We start from the raw sequence: 27,156 nt of genomic DNA, 5'->3' as shown, positions 1-27,156 counted from the left end.
TTCGCATTGTTTGGACTCAGAAAAAACTATCCGGATATATCTAGATACGGCCTGAATCCTGCTCTAGCCGGATTGATTTCCCCAGGGTCATATTGCGTCAGTTTTTCCTTTGAGATGTGAATGTGACCAAAGGGAGATATTCACAGGACACACACCATGGCTCCTTTGATTGTCCTACCTGACACTAGCTAGCAGTGGGAGGGGATGTATATGTGGGTAAAATGGCAGCAGAATTTTACATCAGGCGTAATGAAGAGTGATTAATGCTTGGTTTAACTGCAGCCACAGGGGAACAGCGCTGAAAGATGATCACACCAGTGTCTGTCTAATTAGTAAAAATGCCCTTGGTTCAGACACTGACACTAACCTATGCTTCTGACAGTGAAGTCATACAGTACAGGAGGAAGACAGTGGAGCAGCCCAGTCATTTTATGAGACTTATATATCCTTATACAGTTGGGGATTTGCTGTCTGTGTTTACATGATATAACATTAAACTTAGAGCTCAGCTATTAAGATCTGTTTGGCTGTGGTAAAGGAGATGCTGAGATTTAGCAGATACAACATTTATCATGTTTACTAACCAGTTCCCTGTTATTTAGTACAAGCTTTGGCAAAGTATGGCCTGTGATACCAGCTCACTTGCTCTTTCAAAGCAGCCTGCGGACCGGTCCAGCCTGCAAATAAAAAAATGCCCAAAAATCAATAAAAGGCAGCGAAGTTAAGCTGTTGAGCGCAGCAGCCCCTATTTCTCTCCCACTGCAGTCAGCATGTTTTCCTGTCAGCTGTTGTGCCTTCAGGTTGGCCTGTGTCAAGAAAGGCACTTATAAATAACATGTATTATTACTATCACTATAAAGGTATGTACATTAGTATTAGTAGTATCCAATTTACCATATATTTATTGAAAAACACAAAAAACAATGACAAAAAGAAAAGAAAATCTAAACAATTGATCAATACATATAGATTTTCACTTTAAAATTGTTGCCAGTAGAGAAAAAAAAAGTGAAACCAAAACTTTTTTTCCCTACCAGGCTGTTTATTGTTAGCCAATTTAACATGGAGGTCTATGGGGATTGATTAGCTTTTAGAGTAAGCCTCTAGTGGCCATTTGAGGTATTACTTACGTCATTATTTAGCCCCAGATACCATCTTGTTCAATAAAACAGAGCAGTTTTTAATGTATGCTATCTCCACCCAGTGTGGATGTAAACACACTCATCGGTCACTCGATGAAGTTTTAACAGATGGCGACATTTATTCAGCTGGTCATGTAATCTTTGTTTGTCCCCTTTCTAACTTCAATGTATATGTGGTGACATTTTTGCGGAATCCATACTGTGACCTTAATGTCTGCTGCTGTCCACCTGTACACAGGACACAGGAAGTCAATGTCAAGGTCACCATTTTGACCAGCAGGACATTCTATTCCCCAGAACAGAGAGGAGAGGAGCTGCAGTGGCAGCCTCTAATCCTCTTTAATTTGTTTTCAGATGAGGCTTTGGAATACCAGCCTGATCCCTAAGCAGAGATCACATAAGAACGTGGGCTGGGACAGCTGTCTCCTCTTCTGGCAGTTTTTAATACAGATCTGGTCACCACCCCACCCTGCTATGAATAATTCTGCTGCTGAGCTGAGTAGTTACTTTATGTGGATTTCAGTAAAAAAAAATGGATGCAATAGTACAAAAGCATGATAAAAAAAAGAGAGAGAGAGGGGGAAATAAAAGTGGGTGGGAGTGGAGATGAGTGTTGTTTTTTTCTTCATCGCCAGTCATGTGGCCTCCTCCTCCTCGGCCCTCTTCACAAAACAAAGCTCGTAATTGGGTTTGGGTGTGTCCCTTTTCTCCTTTGTTTGACAAGAAAGGTTGAATTGTAAAAGGAACAACAATGCTTTGCTCACCCACACACACACGTGTACCGTACCAATTCACCTACACTGAGGCGAACAGCGGCCTGCGCTGTCTTCTTTGTAGCACGTTTTTACAGCAATGCTGGGCAGATGAAGGCATGATTCCACTGAAGTGATGAAGCACATCTTGAGAGACAGAGGGGGTTTAAAAGCTGCTGAAACAAAGCATGCAGGCAGTAGGTTGGTGTTGCAGGCAGGGGACTGGCAGTCCTTTAATCCTCACCACAGTGCTGATAAATCGGCATGTGAGTTTCATTTTTATCCCCCCTTACCAGTTTGCTTGGCTCTTGAGTGATGAACAAGCCCCCACCCGCCTTTGAGGCCTTTTGATGTAATATCCAACCACAGATAACGTCCTCTGCACCGGCCAGATCGTTGCTGAGTTGCTGAGCTAACAGGTGGATGGTCTCCACAGACAGACTGCATAGTCAGATCACTGGGGAGAAGACAGCAGTCTAGTCAGAAAGCTCCATCGATACTATGTACGCAGGTAATTCTCTTTGTGTAATTGGACTAGAGTGGATGAAAAACCTGCAGCGTAGAACCTGAACTTGAGCTCGAAAAGTCTGCATGAGCCAGCAGATTTCTGTCAGTTATCACATTGATAACTTTCTGTTTCCCATGAACACATACTGAGAATATGACAAAACTATTGTATGCTTTTGAATATTGCAAACACAATCATGCTGGTGATAATAGTATAAGACAGACCGAGCTGGGAGATATGGAAAGAAATCTTTCTAACCATTTGTTTTTCATATCAGTGTATCAGCAACATATATCACAATACAAATCAAATCATTGTCATGCAGCGTGGGCTTTGTTGTGCTTCAGTTCACAGACTCTGCTACTGAACTTCTTGCCCTCATCTTTTGAGTCTTGTATGTTAAGGTGTGTTCTTCTGTAACAGGGCTTTTTCTTAGCATCTTCTATTTGCTCCCAGTGCACACCAGTAGCTTAAATATTATTAGGATTGTATCTGGATAGTCTTTAAGCTGGATACGTTATGACCTATTTTCAAATCTGGCTATCACACACGCGTGTCCGCACTCAATCTGGCTTAATCCGGCTTGTTTGCGGTCCTCCAAACCGCTAGGTGGCGCTTGGTAATACACAGAGTCCATTCAGGCCACTGTAGGACCGCGTGTGCGCATGCGTCGTGTGTCGTGTGTTTTTTTTTGTCCCGTGTCGCTCATTTCTTCTGTTTTTTTTTCAGTTTAAAAAAGCAGTTTCCTTTGTAACCCTGTGAAAAATAAACTCATGGCAAAGCTGTTATAGTTTGGCGGTTGTTTACATACGGCTTTTGTACGCGACCTGGACACTGTCCCCATGAACCAGAAGTATCATGTCGCTAACCAGAAGTATCATGTTGCTAGCCGGATTCGCTAGCTGCATTTGCGTTCAGACCTGAGCCACATTGGAGCAAATCTGGCTAGATCCACCTCCGAGAGGTGGCTTGAAATCAAGCTGGATATAGCCGGATTCGCGGTGTTCACACTCAGAAAAAAAAAACATCAGGATATATCCAGATACAGCCCAAATTCTGCTCTAGCCGGATTGATTTCCCTAGTGTTAACGGGGTACAATAGAGTCAAAAGGAAGTGCTTTAGCTGCAGATATAGACTGACTGTAATTGTCACACCTTTTCAGGGAGTGAATCTGGAATTTAAACTATTTGTGTGCCTAAACTCTAACCAAATAGCATCATAAAAAGCCAGGACTCAGTGGAAATAAACAGTAACTTTCCTGAGGGAGAACAGCAGACACATGTGGATGGATCGTTATGTGATGCCACAAATCTCACGAGTATCCAGCTTTGCTCAGTGACACACACTAAAATGATTTCTTTAGTCAACTGTACTTGTACGGATCTTCTTATTGGCTAAAAAATGTTTCATCTGTAACCAATGCTGCTTCCTAGGTGGTATGAGATATGTATAAGAATAGCTGGAAGATTACACTCTCCAGTTTTTCATTGCAACATGGATCCTCTGCCTTTAGAAAAAAGTTGTCTTTTATTCTGCTGCCTGACTCACCATTGTCTGATATGAAGAGGAAAAATATCCTTCGCCATAAGCAGAAAAGACAAAGACACAACAGTGGGGAGACTTATTTTGAGGGCCACTAGAGTTAATAGAAATCTAGAACACAATGCCAGACATCAGCTGAAGCACTGGGGGGTTTTTGTCGGGCAAACTCAATAGACCGAATCATAGATATCTTAATTGAGGTCACTTTGCCAATAGTTTCTCTTTCTTCGGCTTTTCTCACCCTTTTTGGAAACATCAAGGAAAACTGCATCTCCTCTTCTTAGCCCCGACATTAAAATGATGCGGGTAAATAAATAAATAAAATGAAATAAAACTGCTCTCTGTGGCAGATTGTGTTTGTGAAGTGCTTGAGTGAGGCTTCAAAGTGTGGAAGACAAGAGCAAACCGGAGCGAAGATGGTGTGAACGGGCAGTGTAACAACATAAAGTGGCCTTCCTCTAACTGCAGCTATTCCTCTATGATAAATTGAGTCTGAGGTTTATGTTCCCTGCATGCTGGATAAGTTCCTCAAATCTACCCGTTTGACATTCAGAATGGTCATTTCTCCACATTGCACCCCCCCCCCCCCCAATCTCCTCCTTCATTTCCTGCCATTGCTCATGACCTGTGGTGATGCAGGGGTCCACAGACTGAATGCACAAACAGTGACTGATACCCCGGTGAGTCCGTCTCTGGGTTACCAGGACAACTTGCTTCCCTGGTAACAACATTATTACTTCTTTCAGGCCTTTATTAATATGGCACCCAGGTCCCGTTTACCTTATTAAAACAGATTGGAATATCTATTTCCTGATGACATTTCATTCCTCTGAGCTCCGGATTTGTTTTTTTTGTTTTTTGTGTATTTATTACAAACTAATGGAAAAATACAAACTGCAAGCTTTTATGAAAACATTCCATTTATGTTTCCAGAGGGTGAACAAAGCAAAGGAACTGCATTGTTACAATTCCAGGCCTATTCATTAATATTTCAATCTGTCCATCCATTATCACATGTTTGTATCCTTGCATGATTTGCTAAAAAATTGGACTGTGACACCTGCTCAGCCTTAAATGTGTTTACTTCACATAAAACATCTGCACTCATTGTACTGGAGGCTTTTACTGAAATTGGAATAAAGAACAGTGAATAGAATCATAAACTGCAATTTAAAAAATTGCTTTTTTTTTTGAAGCAGTGTTTTGGACACATTCTCTGTTTCTGCTGCAGATGGCTCAATAAACACTTCTAAGCTGTGCGGACACTTTGGCAATACTTGTACTGTCCATGTTTGCAACCACAGAATGTTATATTGTAGAAACACTTATTACTTCAAATGTGCCATCAGTTCAAATTAACGTTCACACACTCACCAAATGGTGATAAAGTTATATTAATACTGCAAAAATCCAAATATTCCAGTCAAACAGCTGCACGGTCAGACCCACATGTTCCCTCACTGGCTTTTTACTTATTTATGAAAGCTTGAACAAATCCACTTTTGGTGTGTCACCTTGAGCGAGAAATCTCTGCTTGCACCATTCAGATTCTCCTCAATTAAAGGTGACAAGACATCCAATTGTCCACAACTGTTTCAGAGACGGCTGCTCACTCTGTTAGAGGAGCATTACCTGGCAATTCTGGGATATTGCGGACAATGTCTGACACTGTAATTTTGTTCCAAGACAATTTGCATTTCCAAAGAAGTTTATTACGCTAAGGCAACAAAGAGGCACTGTGTCCTGAGATTTTTTTTTTTTTTTTATTCCGTGAATAATATCTTTTAGATGCATGACGTTCAGAGTGCAGCTGCTTTCAAAAAGCAGGGATAGAGCCCTCCATGAGCAGAAAGTGGCTGATTTATCCCCAAATTACTGAGATTGGCAGCAACAAAACAATGATAACAAATAATTTTTCCAGCTGCAATAATGGTGCTGGAAGGCAGATGAATCTATATTTAGCGATGTGGAGTGATGCAGATGTAATAAAATGCACTATGTCTTCATGAAATTCATGTCATTAGACCTATTCACTGCAGAGAGAGACACCCTCACTGTCATACTGTTGAGTGTCATGCGTGTTGATCCAATGGGAAGACAAAGGCTTCTTTATCAATCAGTGTAATAGAAAGTTTAAATAATGATCAAGGCCTTTTTTTTATTGTTTTGTTCTTGTGGATGTCAGATCACAGTGTTCGCTGTGTAAAAGTTTCTTTCACTTGGCTGTCATGTCAAAAACTTTCCTTTTTTTTCATCAGGTGTTCTAAAAATCACACCTGTCAGCCTGTGAATTTTATACTATAATACCTTTGCTGGCATCTCATGGCCACAAAGTAAATGTTTCACATATTGTCAAACCATCAAAACACTCAGTAAAGAAAAAAAACTTCATGGACAGCACAGCACCTGGGTGTTACTGAGGGTTTTTTTTTCCTGCAGAGCTTGTAATGCATTCCTCCTCAGGCTTTTTTGCTTTTTTTTTTTTTTTTTTTTAATCTCCAGCGGGAAAACACACAAGCTGACGGCACATTTGTCCCTGAACATGCAAGTTCCCAGCTGGATAATCTACACCAGACATGGCTGCATGTGTCATTTTTCCTCATGGTGTTGCCGTCAAATAATCTGGTACTCCAACTGCTCCCGTGAGGCCACTTGCGTGCTTCAGCAGTGGTCATCCTCTGTCTTTATCATGGCAGCCGTTCAGCTCAAACCCTGTGTGTTTGTTAAGGTTTAATATGTTTAAAAAAAAGCTTTTATATTGGTAAAAAAGGAAAAAAAATACACAGCTTCTTCAATTTCTAGTTAGCCAGCTGACACTGCTACACACTATTGCGTGTGACGAACCCATGTGGGAAGACACTGGCTGCATTTCCTCTGTGGCTCCGTCTCCTCTCACCATTGACATGATAATTCCACATGCCTGAGGCTCTTCAGGATGAGGACCCACTGATAGGGTTCCTTGTGATTGCTATCCACTGTGGGCTTGTGGGAGGGTGGTGGATTACAATGGTGCTGACACTCTTGTAGCTGAAGCATGTCATTAAACAGTAAATCACTCTGATTGAAAAACACATCAGTTCCCAAGCTTTCTGTTTACAAAAGAAGACCTCCTCCACTGGTGCAGATTGTGTTCTTGGCCTGAATAAATCAACAACCAGCCATCTAGATTCTGTCCCGCCATGAATGCTTCCTCGCTCCGCTCTGCTCGCACACTCAGTTACAAATCACCACCTGAGGTGTGCCGGCTGTAATGAACATTCTTCACAGCTGTATACATTCATCCACAGGGACTGTCAGCACTGTTGGCTTAGTAAAGTTAATATGAAGGAACAGGAATAATTATACCTTTAATTTAATTAGACTTGCTGCATGGCAAATATAGATTTAGATACTATATCACTTAAGTATAGCACTATATATGAAAGCAGCATCTATCAATGCTGCCTCCAAGTAGGAATGTAAAGAAAAGAAAATGCCAGTTCCATCCCAGGCTTGTTTTGGTACTTATATTTCCATCATCTTTGCGTTTGACACCATGGCATTGTGAAATCTGGAGGTAGATGCAGCTTAACAACAAGAGACTAATAAGGCAACACAAGCTGTCACACAAATCGCTCTGAGCATTCAGTGTTTTTTTAACAGGGGCGTCACATGGTCAGGTTTTGCTGTGTGGATGTCATGCTAACACATTCTGAAAAAAAAAATGAGAACTAGCATTGGTCCATGGCTTTAAAATGTAAACCCAAGACAGCTGTGTGTCTTTTGGGAGCTGATTACACAGAGATCCTAACATGAACCTTTCTTAAACCTAACCAAGTGTTATTGTTGTGTTAGCCTAAACAAACACACCTGATGTGCCAGATGTTTAATCCATCTGGGAAGTCTGATTTAGAAACAGATTGGAAAGGTCAGCTGATTGGATGAACCATCTGTGTATCACACAAGCCTGCTTTAACCAATCAGAATGCTACTAGACGCCTAAAGCATGTTCTTAGCTGGATGCTCTGCACACACTGTTGTAAACACACACACACACACAGGTGAAAATCTTGAAGCTTTTTTTAACAAAATGCTGATGTGTGAGAAACATCACTTGTCTTGGAAGGTAATTACTAAGCAGTGACGTAAAACATGACTCCAAAGAGGATTTGAGGACTTTCTGTGAACATGTAAAAAAACACGTATCTCACAGTCAGAGCTGTTCATATATTTAGCACCATGGACCACTATAGCAATTTAATATAAGACTGGGTTGCTTTACAACATCTCAAATAATATCCTTTTATTATCTTTTATCCACTCTCTAAGAAGTAAAAGGATGAGTAAGGGGAAATAGTTCACTGTGGTTCCTTAAGATTTAATAGCCACTAAGTTCCTCACTTAGTGAATAGATTTTTATTGTGATTAATGTGAATATAATATATAAAATGCCCTATTTACATAATCTATACTCCTCTTTGCCTAAGGCTTTTGACTTGAAGATATTTCAGATGGGCCCTGGAGAACATTGACTAAACGCACAGGTTACGAATGGAGAGGTTATTGCTGCCAAAAAGGTGGAAGCCATTAACATGTCAGCCATGGCTTCCTACCATCCAGCCTCCCATTCTGTTAACAGCACATCGCTGCTCACACACCTTAAGCCACTGCCACATGGTTTTAGAAGAGCAGTTAGTGATTGGATTTATTGATTGGATCCACATTGCTTGAGTTTTATAGTGGCACATGTGTTGTTTAATTACTGATAGTGTGTGGCAATGATGCCACAGTATTAAAATAACACTGTGCTGCAGTCCTGCTGCTTGCTTTGTTTCACTTTTTGAAACAAAAATGTTTTTTTTTTTGGAAAGTGATAATGCTCAAGTGTGTTTGAGACACGACAAATCAGCTGTTTGTTTACACTGCTTAGAGGCATAGATGAGGAGGAGAGCAGAGAAACGCAGCCATCCATTTTTCTCATACATTTATTTGCACTGACATCTAAGCAAAGGTAGGCCATAGCCATAAATCACCGAGCACAATAACAGGCACATTTTGGGCCGGTCCATCATTGGCTGTGTTTTGTTTTCTCATTGCATCTTGGCAAATTGCTGTTATTAATGGGAGAAAGCATAGTTTGCAGCCCTCATTAGATGTTGTTCCAACAGTGCCTCTGATGGATTAAGACAAGCCGGAGGCCTTGTCTGCCTCCACAACCAGCTAATATGAGCCAATTAAATGCCGTGCACTCTATGGCCACTCCACACATGCTCATGTGCTCTTACAATGATCTCCAAGTATTCTGTGTCATGGCCAAATAGATTTTACTTTCTGGGCAAGTAGATTTATTTCAGGATTTTCCCGCAGAGCAGAAAAGCTTAACCTCACGTTCCCTTATAATAAATGACATCCATTTAAAACAGTTGGCTTCTCTGAGGATGCTGAACATTTTCTTTTCATCAGGACTGTTTTAAATCTTCATCCACTTTTTTCCCTCCTCTCAGTAATTGGAACTATCTGTGAGTTCACAGCTGTGGCTTGGGAGTGTGAGATTTCAAGGTAACATCAGCCTTGGATAGGTGGCTGTGAGCACTTTATAAATATATCTGTGGCTTCCTTTGGATGCTGAATAAGACAGAAGGAATCGATAGTGTGCAGCACTTTCATGAAAACAGAATCCTTGTGAGGTTTACTGGGTTCATCCTGACTCAAACTTTTTCAGATGCTCAAATGATCATTTTTTTATAAGTAATTTCAATTTAGATTTACATTTTTTGTGCAGACATTATTATGATTTCACAAAACAGGTGCAGTTAATTCTGTTGCTGTTAATTGAGTCTCCCCTAATAAGGCCTGTGACTTGAAGTAACAGGTGCGACGAGCTGTTTGCTTACATGGCCGCCCCCTCAGCTCTGCTGTTTTATCCAGGAATTGAAATCCTGTGCAGTCTAGATTATGATAGGCGGGGCCACTAAACTTCTGCTCTTCTGTGTGTCTATCTTTATTTACTGTCTGCACTTGAGAGCCTCAAAACATGACAAGACAGTTTACTCATTCCTTTCTTTTTCTCAAGACTGTGTCTGAGTGAGCCGTTCAGATTTGCAGCTTTTTGAGACATCATAAAGGGCTCAGACTCACAGTTTGTTTTCATTTATTGGCTGAGAAGAAAAGACACCACAAAGAGAAGTCATAGCCAGCAGCTCATTTGTATTTAAAGGTGCGTATACTGAAATTCTGAAAAAAAAAAAAAAAAAAAAAAAAAGCCGTGTACAGGCAGGGTAGGATCAACGATCAATGTGGTATATTGAGCTGAAATTTAAAAAAAAAATAAAAATCCATCCTGGAGATATAAAAAGGGTTTGATGTAGCAAACTTTATTATTGGTTCCAGGCCTGATTGCAGAATTGTGCTTCATGCTGTGTTTTTAAAGGGAGGTGAAGAAAATGGTGACCTGTCATAATGTCTGTTTGAGGCTGCCTGGTAGACGTAATGTTGATTCTCAGTGTACTCTGTTGATTGGAGACTTATGTGTCCAATCAGAGTGGATGTGTTTAAACGATCACCGAGTTATCTCTGATGGCTAACACTCACGCAGTGTTGGTTTTTATGGTTTTTACGCTCAGAGTGAATCAATGCTGCTGTCTTTTATTTTTTTTTTTGCCCATATTAACCCACTTTGTAACAAGGGCGTTAGGCATAACAAGAGATATTGCTGCGTTGGAACACTTTCAGTTGAGAATTGGCAAATAAAACGTGTCTAATTTATGAAGTCATTTGATGGAATTCGATGGATATTAAAGTGCGTGGGAATTATGCCCTCATGTATGCAACTGTTCCAGTTTCTCGTAGGGATTATTTGAAATGTGAACTTCCCTGGCACGAGTGCATAACCCATATAATTTGCTCTTTTAAAAAATTCCCTCATCCCTCCCCACATGCTCGGAAGCGTTTCTCTGTCATTGGCTATGCTACATTTTCCTCTGTGCCACGAAGTCAATGAGTTGTTCACAATTAATCCCTGCAACCGACCGCACAAGAAGACCACCGTGTTGAGTGTGCAAAGGAATGTTTTACCACTTACAACTAAGTATGTCCATTACCGACGGCAAGACACACACACACTTTACACTGTATTCCACAGGGGCCGTGACTTTTCCTCTTTCCTTGTAACATGCTTTCCCAACACGCCTGTGGAAAACTCACACAGAGACATTTACAAGGCCACGCCGCTCCTCCTGTGGGTTCATAGTAAATGGTGAGGATTTTCTCTAAGAGCATCAGCTCTGTGTTAATGACATGCAGTCTCCGGAAAGGTTTATCCATTCAATTTGACTCTGGAGAGAAGATCTCTTCAGCCTGCTGATTAAATTAAGATTCTTTAATAAGCATATCTAGGTGCAGTGACACGAGAGTCAAGCAGATCTGCGTCTTCCACCGCAGACACCCGAGGCCTGTAATAAAGGCAAGTCACTTCTTCAGCGCCATGTTTTATTCTGACAGTTTTGTGTACTTTTGAATTATTCAAAAATATTAAAATACAATTCGCCTCAACACTGTCCTACATATTATGTTAATATGCCATTCTGAAAATCATCACTGCTTACCTGATGAAGAAGTTCAGATCCTCTTTGTGGTGCAGCAGTGAGGTGTTGTAAAAAAACGACACACAACAGTGTGACGTGTGCGTGTCTTTCTGTAACTGTGAGCTTTTTCTGATGATTCACTGTGAACATTACTGCATCTATGTGGGAGGAGATCCTCACCAGGAGGTGTATCACTAACAATTAGGAGGAACAGAGCAATTTCTTGTAAAGATTTGCATGGATTTGCACAAACACCAAGTATACTGTGCTATCTGCAACTCTGCTGAGCAGACTTTTTGAAGTGCTTGTCAGTCTGTTTTGTGGCTTACATGTTGAGTCATTTGACAACTGAAGCAGTAAAAACGTAAACATGACATTTTCCTTTTTAAATGCATGTAGCTGCTGTGAAAATGAATGTCATTAAACATAAAATTGTCATTATGTTTTGCGGCATACTGTGCATGGTGGGAGAGGTGGGAGTAGTGGTGGGGGAACTCCCCAGGCTACCCTGTTTCATGCTAACAAGATCTAAATGAACAGGGGTTTAAGCCATAGCTGTGATTACAAATCAATGGGACATAAAAACAGTCGAATCTAATAGCAGAACTTCTGCTTTGCTCTTCTGCTATGTGTGCACTTAATTTATGGCTGTGTCCTGGATGTTGTGACCTGACTGTGGCTCATCCCTGCAGCTGAACAAATGCCATGCTTCTTCATGTTATTGATGTAGAAAGCCAAGGAAAAGAAGTGCAGCGTGATTAGCATGGTGTGTCCGAGTTCCGCTCTAATTAGGATGATTGTCTTCTCCTTAGAGCATTCACTGTAATACTATTCAATAATATGTTTTACATTTAAATAACTATATATAGTTTGATGTTACTGTTCTTTGCAGTGTGTTAATATAAACTGACAATTCCACAACTTTCAAACACAGTTTCCAGGTGAACTCGTCCCCTCTGCAACAAGCTTCTCTTTCATTTTCTTGACATTGCATACACTGCATTAACATGACCACTAGAGGGCACTGCCAACAAATGGGTTCAAAATTTGACCCTTAGTCTCCTTTAAGTTTTATATTATAATTATTATAACACAGACTTACCAATCAGCTCCACATTGCCATTTCACCTGATTTTCTTTAAACAAACAACGTCCAAAGACCAAAGAAAACTCTTTCAAATAAACTTTTAAATAATTAATCACCACGTTCTGAATATCAGATTCCTCTTCAGAGAGGGACTGTAAATGATATTGATGTTGTCTCAGATTTTTCCTTGTTTTTGCAGCTGTGGTCACAGCTAATTAAACCCAATGTGCACACACTGCATGCCGTCAATAAGAAAAACCGCAGCCAGTTTAAATGCATCTGAAAGGAAAACAGAGTCAGCAGTGAGGAGGCACTTTGGGTGTCAGCACATCTAACTTTGGATATTGGTATTTTTAGGATAGTGCAACGGGTTACAGACACGTATTATGTAACAGTGGAGACTGTGCATGCTGTGAGGGAAGGTGTATACATATATATTTCAGGTCTTAAACCCACCTTTCTCACTCATCTGTCATCTTCTTGCTGCTTCATGGCTTCCTTCTTATTTACTTACTTTAGGCTTTTACAGATTGATGGCAACTAGTCAAGGTCCAGTTTGAGTCACAGTACCAATATTAGTGGAGGAACTGTTCTGAATATTATGGTATCATTGTGAAGTTAAGCTTTAAATGTCATCATTTCATCTCTGTATCAGACAGTCTTAGGGAGGATGCATGTAGCACAGTGATCTCAGCCCATCAAAGACTTTTGGATTCCTTCAAGACCTTTCTTAGGATGATAATCTAATATTATCAAAAAATGGGACAGACAACCTGAACACTTGGTGTGAGCACTGGCAGATATGTAACAGTGGTATCTGTTGCACAGAAATCAGGGCACGTCCCTTTGCTGTCTGTCTTTGCAGCATCTTCTGTGACACATCCAGATTCTGTATATATTTATATTTATATATCCTGTGTTAATGTTTCCCCGTGTTATCCATCTGCTTTGTGAGATGTTATTCTCTCATTAAACATTAAATGTGTTGAAACTGATATTATGTTGGGCAGAAGGTTGCTTTTCTGTCACAGGAAATAAGCCCACGCACAGACTCACACTGGTATGGGATGAAGATGTAAACTCACTACATCCTACAGCCTCCCCTGGATTTGATCACTCTCTCCTGAATGTATCCTCCCTTTGGTTTTCCATGTAGCCCCCCCCACCCCACACACACACACACACACACTTTTTGGATGTATTTATTCTCTCAGGTCTTCTCATTATCACCAGGTAATTGCCTTTGTATCCCTTCCATTTATACTTGGGAGATATAATCTCATGCCTATGCGGATGTGCTGTGTTGTTATGGCGCTGTGTGTGTGGGAGAGTATTTGAAATATTTGTCTTTTTGTTTTTGCTGTTTTTTTGTTGTTTTTTTTACAGTGTATGTGGTGTGTTCATGTGTGCTGTCTGTTTATGCCTGTTATCAAGAAAGCTTCCATTAAATCTTCAATTATTTCAATTAGAGAAGCTCCAGGGTGTTTACTGCTAATTAGACAGTTGATTTTTATTTATTTAATTTTAACAAAAAACCTGTTAGTGTGTACTGACAATCAGTCAAGTTGCCCCTGTCAGAAACAATGACATTTCATCATAGGTCCAGTACTTCTGTTCTGCTGGCTCTGACATTGCACATGTTTTAATACGAACAAGAAATTATCCACAACATTGGTGGCGATGCTTCTGAAATGCCTCCGCTTCCCTCAGAGAGTGACAGAGGATGTTTATTCAAGGCTAAACAACTTCAGATAAATAAACAGAGGAGCTTAAACAGACTTTGCACAACAGAATATGCAGAATGAACCTTGCAGGAATAAGTTAAATGGAGGAGCAAATGTGTCTCAAACACAAACAGACATATTTAAGAAGATCAACAACAATATAGGAGTTTTTCTTATGAGATAGTTGTATTATGATTAGCTTAGCGACACAACTGCACATCATTTTCTTCCACTTAGTTTCATGCATAGACAGATTCTTGTACGGCAGATGAAGATATTACAAAGGAGAGAGACTCTGAGCTAAGTGTTACCCTGTGCCCTTTAGCACAGTTCCCTTGGTCCCAAGGTCATGGGGTTAGGTGCGGAACATGTCCTTATGAAAAAAATTGTGTTGCAATGATTGTATTGCCTTACGTCATCTGGTCGAGGTGATGTACAGCAGCAGGAGTCCATGTTAGGAGGCAGGGTTGTGGATGGTGTGGGCACATGCAGTGAGTTCACTCTGTGGTCTGTGGTGTTGTTACTCACTGTTAAGCTTTGTTTTAACTCACGGTTGGAGTTGGCATAGAAAACTACCAGTTAAAGGTAGGGTAGGAGATTTTGAAAACTCAGTGAGAGTCAGCCAGATTTTGAAAGTAAACACACGCCCCTTTCTCTCGGAGCTCACCCGAAGCCACGCCTCCCAATCACATGGACGCACATTACCTGAAGACGAGCTGCGGTCTGTGACTTCGGCCATCATGCACGTACCTCTCTGGTGCACAGAGCAGGAAGAGAGTGACAACCAGCCAATACTCTGCGCAGGGTCCACCCGGAGGATTGGCTGATTTTTTTAGCTTTTTATAGCTTCCACAGATGATTCATATTCTTCATTTTAAAGCGAAACTGCCGAACTAATTGGTTGCTATCGGATTGTAAAGAGAAGTTACACTAATTTAACAAAAAGTGCATCAGAATGAAATCTCCTACCCTACCTTTAAGGTTAGGCATTAAAAACAGGGTCAGGTGAAATTCATCTTAAAAAAACACATTTGTTTTACAAGAAAAATGCTTCTGCAGTCGCCATTTTTTTTGTACTATCACATAGGCCAAAAAGAGCTGAACAATATCAGATATTGGCAACAGCCAGGATTTATGCTATCAGCAGGATGACACATCCCTCACATCTTCTCACACCTTTATTGTGAAAGTCTTTGGTGCTGTGGACATTTTTCTGTGAGACTGATATTCACATTATTTCATAAATATTCTATAACATGTTGCGCATCCTACAGAGGCAGAGAGGTTTCTTTGAAAATCCTGACCAGATAAAAAAATGGTGTCGCTAAAATAGAATGTCCTGCCCTTTTACATATCTACCACTGAAGTGCTCTTTACAAAGATACTTAAGACCCACTTAGGAGAGTGCCCGCTGTGTAATTGCCTTCGGATGAGTCACAGCACTTTTTTCCAATCGAATACGCTCGATGTTTTGCTTTTAAAATAATACATGTACTCACAACACATAAAACACATAAATACCATTACTGTTGTCAACATTTACTTCTGAAGGAAAAATATTCTTGTTTTTTTTTCTCCTTCCAGGATATTTGACAGTTACCATAGAGCCGCTGCCTCCTGTCGTCGTGGGTGAGACCGTTACTCTCAAGTGTAACTTCAAAACCGACGGAAGGCTTCGAGAGATCGTGTGGTACAGGGTGAGTAAAAATTATCTGCACTTTTAAAGCCATTAAGGGCTTTTTTGTTGTTTGCAGCCATTTGCCATCTGAAGCGGGTCAATGCCATTCGTCATTTCCAGGGTTTATGGCTGCGTTTAGGAGAACAACCGTCAAAATACAGTGTTGTGAGGAAAGGAGCTATTATTCGGGCCAGATGTATGGGAGGCATCGCTGCCTGTTGCTTGGGAATTTGATTTCTCAATCTGCTGGTCATCAACATCATTTCTTAATAGTTCACAGCTGGCAACTCAACAGTTATTAAAATCCCAGTTGGTGTACTACACTGCCTAAGTGTTGGTAATAATGAAATTGCTGCTGTTGGAGATAGACGTGAAAAAAAACAATAAAGAAGAAAAACTTTTGTACGTCTAAGAAGAAGTTTATTTGTTGCAGAAACAGGTTGAATCTTCTGCATGGAAGTTTGGAAAAACAAATCTGCAGAATATTACATTATTTGCTTCACTTCAAGAGAGTCAGTGATAAGCACTTGAAATAGAAAGCAGTAGCAGCTGCCGCTATCACATCCTCGCCCAAGCGTTTGTTTTTGCCAAAAACTCTCCAATAATTCTTGAGAGCTATACAGCTTTGCTTTGTAACGGTGCCCAAGTAGTGACTGGATTTGTATAATGTAGTGCAGACAAATTGTAGAATCCTTAAATGTAATCAACCTAGCCTGAGGGGTCTTTCACAAAATGCATTCTTGCTGTGTATGGTGTCGTTCCTGATGATTCTGATACACTCCAAAAACACAGCAGGGCACTCTCAGCTGTAAAGCGAGGGCAGTTTTCTGACTTCCTCCACCATGGATTTTGCTTTAACAAGGACATTAAGTTCAGTCCATTCATTCAGAGACACACATAATCTGAATTTCCAGGAGACAGTGTTGCAGGAGAAAAGCAGGTGTGTAATGTTTTCTTTGGCTGCAGTGGTTGGTTTCTGCTCCGATATGATGCCTTAACTGATGTTAATTACAGGAAATGGAGCATCTGGCATTTCTTCAGCTTGACCCATGCTGAACCAAAAGACAGGGAATTTCATCATTTATCTATCCTGAATAAGTGAGTCGCACTGACAGCAGAGTATTTATTTAAATTGGATAGCAGTGAAGAAAAAAACACACAGCTGTATGTTACTGCTCTTCAGTCAGAAAAACAACAACTCATGAGTGACCAGCTAGTCAATTAAAGTGTTTGTGTGTAGTCTTCACATAAGATAGAACATGTAAGGTCTTTCAGTTTGAGGGAGACACATCGCCATCTTCACTTTGGGGAAGTTTTATTTTTCATTGTTTCATAAATAATGACAGAATTCATCCATTTTTTTCTTTAACTGTTTTTGTTTTTTTGGTATGGATACACGAATAAGCTGTTTCTTACCCTGCCATGGTATAAAATTGTGAAAATCTATATCAAGAAGAAAAAGGGGATGCTGGCTCCAGCCTTGTGATGTTTTTTCGCCCAGTATAGTCCCAGGTATACCTCCTCTGTGGCTCTGTTGCATTATAAGCCCGTCATAACCACCACTTCCAATTTCTTTTCCACTCAAGGTGGAGGTTAAAGCACAACAGAAAAACACGGTCGTTTTACAAAAAATGCTGGCTGTCATGAAAATGATTCATGTCAGTCTGCACAAAACAATACCAACTTTATACAAGGATAATTCAAGGACAACTTGTAGGGTTGTAGCATGAGACTAAGGTGAATGCTGGCTGAGATGCTAGCTGGTTTAACTCTACGCATGCTCCACCTCTTACTGTAGGCGGATTCAGGCACTGGAAAGCTGATGGAGGTTGTCTGGGTGAAAGTCTGCAGCTTCATCTGTCCCTCCTCTTCAAAACGTGACTTATATATTTACACTGGGAGTCAATAGGTTTATTGTGTCCCTATGAGGACATGTTGGTTTTTATTCCTGTCCTGGACTCCTACTGGAAAAAGTCGAAGTGCTAAATGAGATCATGTTGGCGCTGGAGCTCCTCATCAGCTTGGCTGGCTGCTTCATTCTGCGTCCTGTTTGCTAATTATTTTAGCAGTATTTGATAATTGTGGATGTCCAGTGCAGCTCAGCGCTGCGGCGTTCACCTTGGTTTCACCCTCTAACCTGAGCTGGAACACTGTTCATTAATGAGTGAGCGGTGGTTTATTGCTTAGGCAGGAACTCTGTCTTTAGAGTAGCTTCTGCTTTTGTCTTTTTTTATTATTGTGAAATAAAACAGTGTCTCTGGGCTCATCTTAGCAAATGCTGACCTTTCAAGGTAGGACAAAAAGAGATTTATGGCACTTTACACATTCACCTTAGTATCATAGATCACTTTCATTGCTGTGACAATTTCATTTAATCAAGCAGGGTCTGCGGAGCATTGTTTTGCTTATATTCTGTCAGATTTCTGTACGTTCTATTGATAGCTGTGTAGTTTAAATAACCACTCTGAGAATAGAGCTGCCCATATTAAGTGTTCTTGAGGGGAAAGAAAAGAGGTTGTAACAGAAATCTGCCCCATCTCTCCGGTGGCCGGTGCTCAGCACAACTGCTGATAAATTATAAATCAATTACCGGCTCTTAGCTGCCAAACTTTCTTTAATCTCTGCCTTTTATTTGACTAAATACTGTTGACTTCTCATTTTACCTCCCGTTCTGACGGAACCCGAGGTTGATACTCACCTGGGGAATCCTGAATCGAAGGGCCTGCCACTCAGGCGGACGCTCCGAATGAGCTGAATATTTCAGCAAGTGCTGCAAGATCCTGACATATTCTTTTTGAGGAGATTATTTCTTTATGCACAACACTCCCAGGCTGCAGTCAGAATTAACACGTCTTAGGACGTACTTAAGATAAACCTGATTATTTTAGAGAACCTTTCAAGCCACACTAACTCAAATTCTCTACAGTATATTCAAAACTAGAGAGATAAAAGTAATGGATTTGATACGAGTTCCCACATGGCTCCTAATATGTAGAAGTATTTTGTATTTTCTTTTATCCCCTCAATCATGAATGAGTTATTTTCTGGGGAAATGACTTGAAAGCTTTTTAAAGAGAAGATGTCTATTACTATTATCATTTCCCGATGAAGTGAGGTTTTATTGAGCGGTTTAAGAAGGCCCAGGGTCTCTACAAACCCAACATTAGAGTTAAAACAGGGGGATTTAGCTGATGTAAGTGGTCTGTGTGGGAACTCTGAACATCCACCTCTAAGTCTTAGCAATGGAGTCTACAAGGAAAAAAATACATGTGAATAAATTAAATGCAGTTTCAACCAAAAGGAAAAAAACCCAAGTGAAACTTTTTAGATGATTTTTCCCCCTTTTTATGCCTTATACTGTTATTTGTTGACGATGACCATATATGGATAGGATCCCTTATAATACTCTCGTTTTAGCAAGAGTGTTTAGCACTCAAGATGACAGACAGAGACATGCAGTGAATGCTAGAGAGTGAAAGCAGTAATGGATGTTGCATAGCCCTGCAGCTAATGCTTCAAGAGCAAATAAATGAGAGCCTCTCAAGTGTGTATGAAATTGCTCCACAGGCCACATGAATGTTTTTACTGAGTGGTGAATACTGGCAGGCCGCGGATTAAGCGCTATGGATGTGTAATACCATCAAGCTGTCAACTGTGCTTTAACAGCATTCCGAAGAGTAATGATGGATCATTTGATCGGGTGGTACTAATGTGCCGGCTCTATGGGAGCAGCGTGTGCAGATACAGCTCGTCTCACACCATGCTTGTTTTAATTCATGTCGTTTTAATGAATATATATACATATGGGACACCTCCCAGTGGGCGCACAGGTATAGCACGCTGCTGGCGGAGGAGCCAGCGGTGTCTGTTAGCTTGCCTGTTGAGTGCCGCTCTGTGCTGTGCTTTATTTTAATCACTGGATCAACCCTCTCTGCCATTCCTGTCCACCCCCCACTCTGCCCATTACAAGAATTCCTCCTTTCTCCTCCAGACATAACTCTTCTGGGATCCTCTCTGTCTTACCAACACGACGCTTCCCTAATTTACTGCTGCCCTGTCTGCTTGCCGAGCTGCTGCTCTGATACGTTTTTCATTATTTAGCTGTGTCCATCTCTGTCCATTTCATTATTATGATTCAAACTCACCTGTATTCATAATCCTGCTCTCTGCTGAATTAAGCACCACTCCATGTGCGCTGTTCATACAAGATAACATGCTATATCAACCACTAAGAGAAAAATATTAATTATGTCCCAGAGACATTTCGTTGTCTGCAAATTGCACTCTAATCTGCAATTGTTATTGTCAGCATGAACAACCCAGAAATAACTGCAATCCAATCTCCACAGGTTGTACTTGTTGTTTTGCATGATGTGTCTTATTTATAATGGGGAAAAAAATGGAGGTTAGAGAATTTTACATTTTACAAGGCTTTACGGCAGCAGAGTTATAATTAGAGGGTGCTACATAAATGTTCCGGTTATGTCAGCCTCATCTTTTGTAATCATCTATTTACTTATATTTGTCACTGCACAGACTGACTGTATGAGGGAAGTTCTGTGTTTAAAAGGATGAAAATAGTTGAGTTCACAAAGGTTAAGGTGCACGCTAAACAGGTTTTATGTAACAATAATCACATTTTAAGGTGCAGCATGATAAGTGTGTTTTCAATTCTAATTGCTCTGCGTTCTATTTAATTGCTCACTATTGTGGTGGTAAAGCAAAGAAAAACTCTGCATTACATGATTTACCACATAAAGAAAAACACTGAAAATGCCAGATTAATTTATTAGCAGGTTAAAAAAACAATGTGATCAGGATGTCAAAATAAAACTCATTCCTAACACCTGCAGTGATTTCAGGAGTCACAAACTGTTAACCCCTTCTCATCTACCTATTTTTTGCTATCCTCGCCTAATTTGCATACCCAAAAGAAAAAGCTTATAACAGGAGAACTGTGATCTGCCTGTGAGAGACATCTAAAAGACAATTCATTCTAGTTTCTGAATAAAAAAAATAATTATAAAAGTGTGAGTAGAGCACGTCTTAAACTGCATCTGTTCAAAAATTGGTCTTATTTCTTTTTTTGGTGCTCGAAAATATTGTAATACATTTGAAAAAGCCTGACAAAGAGATGCTTGACAGTTGTCAGCTAAAATTATACACAGGTCTTCTACATCTTGTCAACGACAACTGTATAAAATTTCACACCTCTAAACCAAACTGTATGGAAGCTGTGGACTGTTTTGTCTGTGGTGTCACTGGCGTCTCCAAACCTCTCCAAATTGTGCCAAATGCGGTTTCTCACTTCTATGACCTCACAATGAAGCATTTTGATTATCAAAAAACCTTGCACTGGCTTTTTTTGTCCATTTTTTCTCACATGTCTATGTCAAGATTGACCGCTGTGGTCACCATACATTTACCGAGTGGTTGAGCATTTCTTCAAATCAGTTGAATCTATGGGCCATCGAATGTTATTATTATTTAGTTTTTTTATTTGATTTACTTTGAAAGTGAAAACTCGTGGAGATCCTGTCCTCCTCCTGTGTGTGTTTTTTTGTTTGTGTTGCAGCTGTAACAAATCAATAGTTTATATAGCCCAGGAAGGACAATAAGCAAAGACATGAGTAAATTTCCATCATCAGCTGACGACTGCTGAACGCTTGTCAAATTTTAATGAAGCCATCTGCCTCCACCTCAGTCTGGAGCAGTTTTACAACCTGTGCTGCTACACCTTCCAGCAGATATGTGGTGTACAGACACATGTAATGATACAATAGATGCTGTAGTACCACTTTGTGCTGTTCACATTCGTTTGAAGGTAATTGTTTATCTTGTATCTCCAGAGTTTGTTTCTTTTTATGGATTCTCACCCACTGACCTCACTCACCGTTTCTATATTACTTACTGATATTAACTTACTGAATCAGTGTTGTGTTGTTGTTTGCCGGTGTAATGAATCTCATAAGGCATTAATCATTACCAGATTGTGTTTGTAAATAACAGACAATCTTGGCACAAAGCAAAGGCAATTCTTGCAGGAAAATGATGCCATTTTTTGTTGATTTTTGGTTTCGCCTCGGGTGAAACATCTTAAACGAGTCTGACCTGCCTATGACTTTTATATTCAGCACCAAAATGGGAGGTAATGTGATTTTATTATACTGCAGCGAAGCTTACGTTGTAAAGAGGAGATTGGGACTGAGAGTCTAGTGTTTGTGTCCCATTTCATGCCGGTGTTAGTCTATGTTTTTTTACTTTAACCTAACCAGGGCTGACTGAACCCATTTCCATTGTGCTGTTTGCTATTTTATTTGATTATAGAAACCAGTATTTTGGAAAGATTAAACTATTGTGCTATCTAAAATGAAATGTGGCCTCCTGGCATGTAGACTTGACTAGATCTGTAGTTATTTGCGTATTTTCTTTGACTTTTGTGAGAGTTCTTCAGTGTGTGTGCGCGCACAGTTCTTCCCTCTTGACATATTGGCATTATCTTAACGGCACAGAAGTGTTGTACACATATACATAAGTGTTTGCCAACAGCGTCTGGACATATGCCAGCTGCCTTAGCGTAGCTGCTAGGAGGAGAGCATGTTTTTTTATATATATATATTATGACTGTACTTGAAAATATGAAAATAGCTCTGCACATGCAATGCTGACCTGATTGCCACTCTACAGTCCAACTTTACAGCAGGACATGGAATAATGGTGAGGTGTACCTCATCTCATTGTAATACCTCTCTAAGTCAGCACAGTACAGTAACTCTGGTAGTGTTTCTCAGATTTGCTTGTGACAAATCCCATTAAAGCTGCTGACAGTGTGAAAGCACAAAATAACAGCTATACAAATGACTTATCTCTGTCATAGTCTGCCAAGAAATATAGCAGTGCATTACCTGAGGGCAGTGTGTCACTGGATTTACTGTTGGCTTTTTTTTCTGCCACATGTTACCTCCACATTCAGCGGCAGAGAGATGTAACTGGATACTGGACTGGAAAGTGGAGTGTTTTTCTAGCCAGTAATCCTGTTTCTTGACTGTGGAGAGACACAGGAGGCGTCATATGTTAAATCCGAGTTTAAAATCTTCTAGACAGGGTTGCCTGGGCAACTGGAATCTGCGAGTTTAGAACAGAGCTTGCAGAGTGTGTGTGTGCGTGCACACAGCACACTCCTGTGGGGTTTTTGGGTGTCTAACTTCCTGCTGTTTAATCCCAGAGGGGACGTAATTGTCGAGGTTCAAAGATTTCTTGTCTCAGTTATTGTAGAATATAGCCTTATATGAACAATACGTCTATTCATCTGTCGGTGTAAAAGTACCACTTGTGCAGTCATTTCCTGTTTGAAAATTGGTAGGGCAGTTATCTTGAAAGAAAATTCATACAATATCTGTCCTTGGAATTCTTCTTGGGGTTAATGTCTTTTGAGAGACTTTGTTCCAGCTCAGGCTTAATCAAGTCAAATCAAAAGTGCTGTGATTGTGCCAACCACTGAGCTGGATGACGTCTGAAAAGACCGCAGGCCACCTAAATAATTGTACAAATTGTCGGTAATATTGGATATTTATTGTGGCGTGCCCCGTGTCTTAGATTGGGTATGCAACATGTTTTGATTATTTGAGATTCTCCAAGGGCGTTCATCAACAGTCGCTGCTTATTCATTGTCCATGCACTGAGAAATTCATGAATCTTTACACGCAGTATCACAGCCTTATCAACAAAGAGTCACACAGATCACTATCAGCACCACTGGCTGTTATGCTGCTCTAAGGTCTGTGCCAACAGGCTTCCCTGGCCACTGTCCATGGTCCTGATCTGGCTCAGACTCCCAGTCCAAGGAGCACTTTCATCATCTACTGAATCTCCCCCGCGGGATAATTCAGCACCTGTGAGATTTATCCTAAACACTGATATACTCTGCCCGAATCTGTGTGTAGCCAACATTCAGGTAGCCGTGCCTTCTCATGATGAGAAGCAATATTATATTTTATTCTAAATTCTGCTTCATCTGTGCCTATTTGTTTTAGACAAAGAACATTTATCTTGACAACTACTTTCTTAATACATTTTCTGTGTAATGTGTTATTCAGTTAGTGTTCCCTGTTTGACAGTGTGTTGCTTTTTGTGGTAAACTCCTTGTGTAATATCACTAAAATGACTGATTACTCTGCCTTCATCCTGCCTCTGCACAACTCTACATTTTATGTGCCAATACAGAAAAGTGACATTTTGTTCCTTTTAGAGTGTTTTGAGTAGGCCCACTAGAGCCATATGCAGCATGACGATAATACATTTTCCAATCAGCAGTCCAAGTAATTACTCGATACCCTATTTACACACAATTTAACATTTTCCAAGATGCACTTTGGGGCTATTAGGTTCCTGATGTGGTCATTGTCTGCTGCAGTGTTGTGTTTTCATTCAAATCCAATTTTACTGAGAGGCCATCTCACATGTGAGCACTTCTAATAGCATTCGCTTTCTATATGTAAAAAAAAAAAAAATACTGATATTGGCACAATCCCATTATTGGATATTGGACTGAGGTCATCGATCCATTTACCAATCCAGATTCCAGATTTTTTTTGTTTATGAATTGTAAATATTAATGCAATTACCCCATGAATGAATAGCAAGTTCTACTCTAACACCTGTTGTACACATAGACAGTATATAACTATGGGCAGAGCATCCATAACGTCACCCATTGATTTCCAATGTGCATTTTGAGTCTCTATGGGAGGCCATCTAAACAGGGTTATTTCTACTTAGTAATGTTAACATGTGCTTCTATTGGGACTGACTCACTTTTGAAGCCTGGCCCCAGAGGGCTTGTTAAAAAGATAAAAAGTACAGTTGTTGACACTTCAGCATGGGCTTTATTTCACAGTTCTGGAGTTTGCCACTATGTACCGTATGTAAACCTATAATTCAAAGACATTTCTTAGAGATTCATCTTAGGGTTAGAGAGGGCCAAAAAGATGGTTGTATTTCAGAGATATATCTGTTGAAGATAGCGTGTTAAACACCTTGTGCAGGCCGTACCCTAACATAATACCACTTTATACCGCAAAATTAACGACTTAGGCAACGTAGTGTCAGATCTGCCTTCAGACCAATAACAGAGGAGGAAGGAGGAGGAAGTAGAATCAGTATGTATCATCCAACCCGTGTGCTCTTTTCTTGCTGCAGGGACTGGGCTTCAGTTCCTGCGTGTTGTCTGATTTAAGAAGACTGGAGGAGCAGCAGGCAACGAGGCCCAGTAAAAAGCCACGGGGTCCGTGTTCGGCTTAAAACAAATCCCAGTCAGCCAGTCCGTCCTGTGCTCTAATGTTTCCCTCCAGCAAATCTAGGCTACGAAGTTTAGAGAGTTCTGGAGCTATGGTGTCAGATTCAGTATCAGTTTGAAAAAAAGGTGCACTGGTGTTTCTACGTTTCCTGTTTCCACATGGGACTAATATGTGACGCACCATTAGAGAGGACTTTGTTGCATTTTATTTCTGAAGTATTCGCCCTTCCCCCTTGATCAGGAAAGTAAAACAGGGTCTGCTCCTTTAAACGGCGGCACAATCCTGTGTCATCTTTATTAGCCTGCTGCTCAGTGCCGAATGTGCTGCCCCCAGGGGAAAGGGAGATAAGGTGATATGGATCACTGCACCACAACCTTCCCCTTTGAGGATGTCACTAGGGCAAATAAGCAGCCTGTTATACATGGAATGATAATTACACACTTCATGTCAGCAAACTACAGGATGAGGCCCTTTTGTTATCCACAAATGCTAATGGCAACAAAGGGACTGATCATTGCTGTGCCTGTCGGAGAGCTTTACTGCCAGTGACTGTGATGACAATGGGATATTTTGTTTCCATGCTGCTGTGAGTGCATAATACCTCCTCATTGTTAGCATCTCCCAGAGATCCCCAGGTATCTATCAAAAGCACACTCTGTATCTAATTAATGAGGTAATTCAGCAAATGATTGTATGGAAAAACTCTCTGAGAGGTCATTAGTTTTTTTCCCCTCTAATGACTCATTTTCTCTCCATGACAGTAGCATTAAATACAATCTACTGTTCAATAGTTACATTACATATTCTATCCATTTGCTAAATATACATCACCATGAATCCATCATCATTAATTACTTTAATGTGAAGCTGCTTTTTAAAGCGACATATTAGTTGATGTGCTGTTGATCCTAAAATGTTTTCTTCATTATATTTTTATTAACCATCCAGGGGACGATTTTAATTTAGACAGGGCTCCTGCAGTCTAAATTAAGGCTTACTGCAGCTCTTCAAATTTTCAACATAGTCTTGAAAATTCATAAAGTCCTGACCAGAATCATGCAAGATTTTAAAAATCCATTCTTACTATCGCAGAAGGATCAACATGAAAGTGATTACTTAGCGATTAGGAGTGGATCAGAGCCTCTTTGTGACATTTGCATTAGAGGAGGAAGTCATTTCCATGCCAGAGGAGACTTAGCAGTGGCCTCTACTTCGCCTCAGCACGACACACTGCGAGGTCCTCCGGGGCATGAAAGAAGCAAAACAATTACTTATTTAGTTCCTTATATATTTATTTACTTGTTTACTTCCTTGATTTGAGTAGACTGGGTTGACATTTTCTTCTAAAGGAGGAAAATATCTACTTAAAGGGTTCCTTTTCAATTTATATGTTACATTTTTCTTATGTGGATCCAGTGAATCCAATTCAATGTTCTTCTGTGGTACAAAAAAATAAGATTGATGAGTCACAGTGTTGCACCAGATGACATGTTCCTGCATCTCTGTAACCGTGGCCATTGTAATGCATGTTGATTGGATCCCACACGCAGCTGCCCTGCTGTTTTAAATCCTCACAAGAACACCAAATGTCTTTTATCCAACACAGGCCACAACAAATGCATCATACTGTGCATTGCTTTCTGCTTAATGTCTGCTAACATTTAAAGTGTCCAATGATTCTACACTCACAGTCATGATATTTGTCTGTGAGTGCTTTTAGGCTTTGTTGGAAGTTTTGGGGAAAGTCAAAAACTTGCTGGATTTATGACATGTGACTGCTTGTCACAAGTGAACCCATCATAGCTGCTAGTTGTGCTGAGAATAGCAGATTTAACATGTTAACTATAATAGTACAAAATTTACT

General features: G+C 40.3%; 1 protein-coding gene across 1 annotated transcript in view; it reads left to right on the top strand.

The window, feature by feature from the left end:
• igsf21a (immunoglobin superfamily, member 21a) overlaps positions 1 to 27,156 on the top strand; it is a 172,958-nt gene that overhangs the window by 39,574 nt on the left and 106,228 nt on the right. The window contains exon 2 of the mRNA XM_028406516.1: positions 15,903 to 16,015. Coding sequence (XP_028262317.1) covers positions 15,903 to 16,015 — 113 coding nt within the window. The remainder of the gene's footprint in view (positions 1 to 15,902; positions 16,016 to 27,156) is intronic.

This window comes from Parambassis ranga, chromosome 5 (genome assembly GCF_900634625.1).
Source record: "Parambassis ranga chromosome 5, fParRan2.1, whole genome shotgun sequence".
Taxonomy (NCBI): Eukaryota; Metazoa; Chordata; class Actinopteri; family Ambassidae; genus Parambassis; species Parambassis ranga.
The sequence above is the reverse complement of the archived record's forward strand: the minus strand, read 5'-3'. Positions and strand labels throughout refer to the sequence as shown.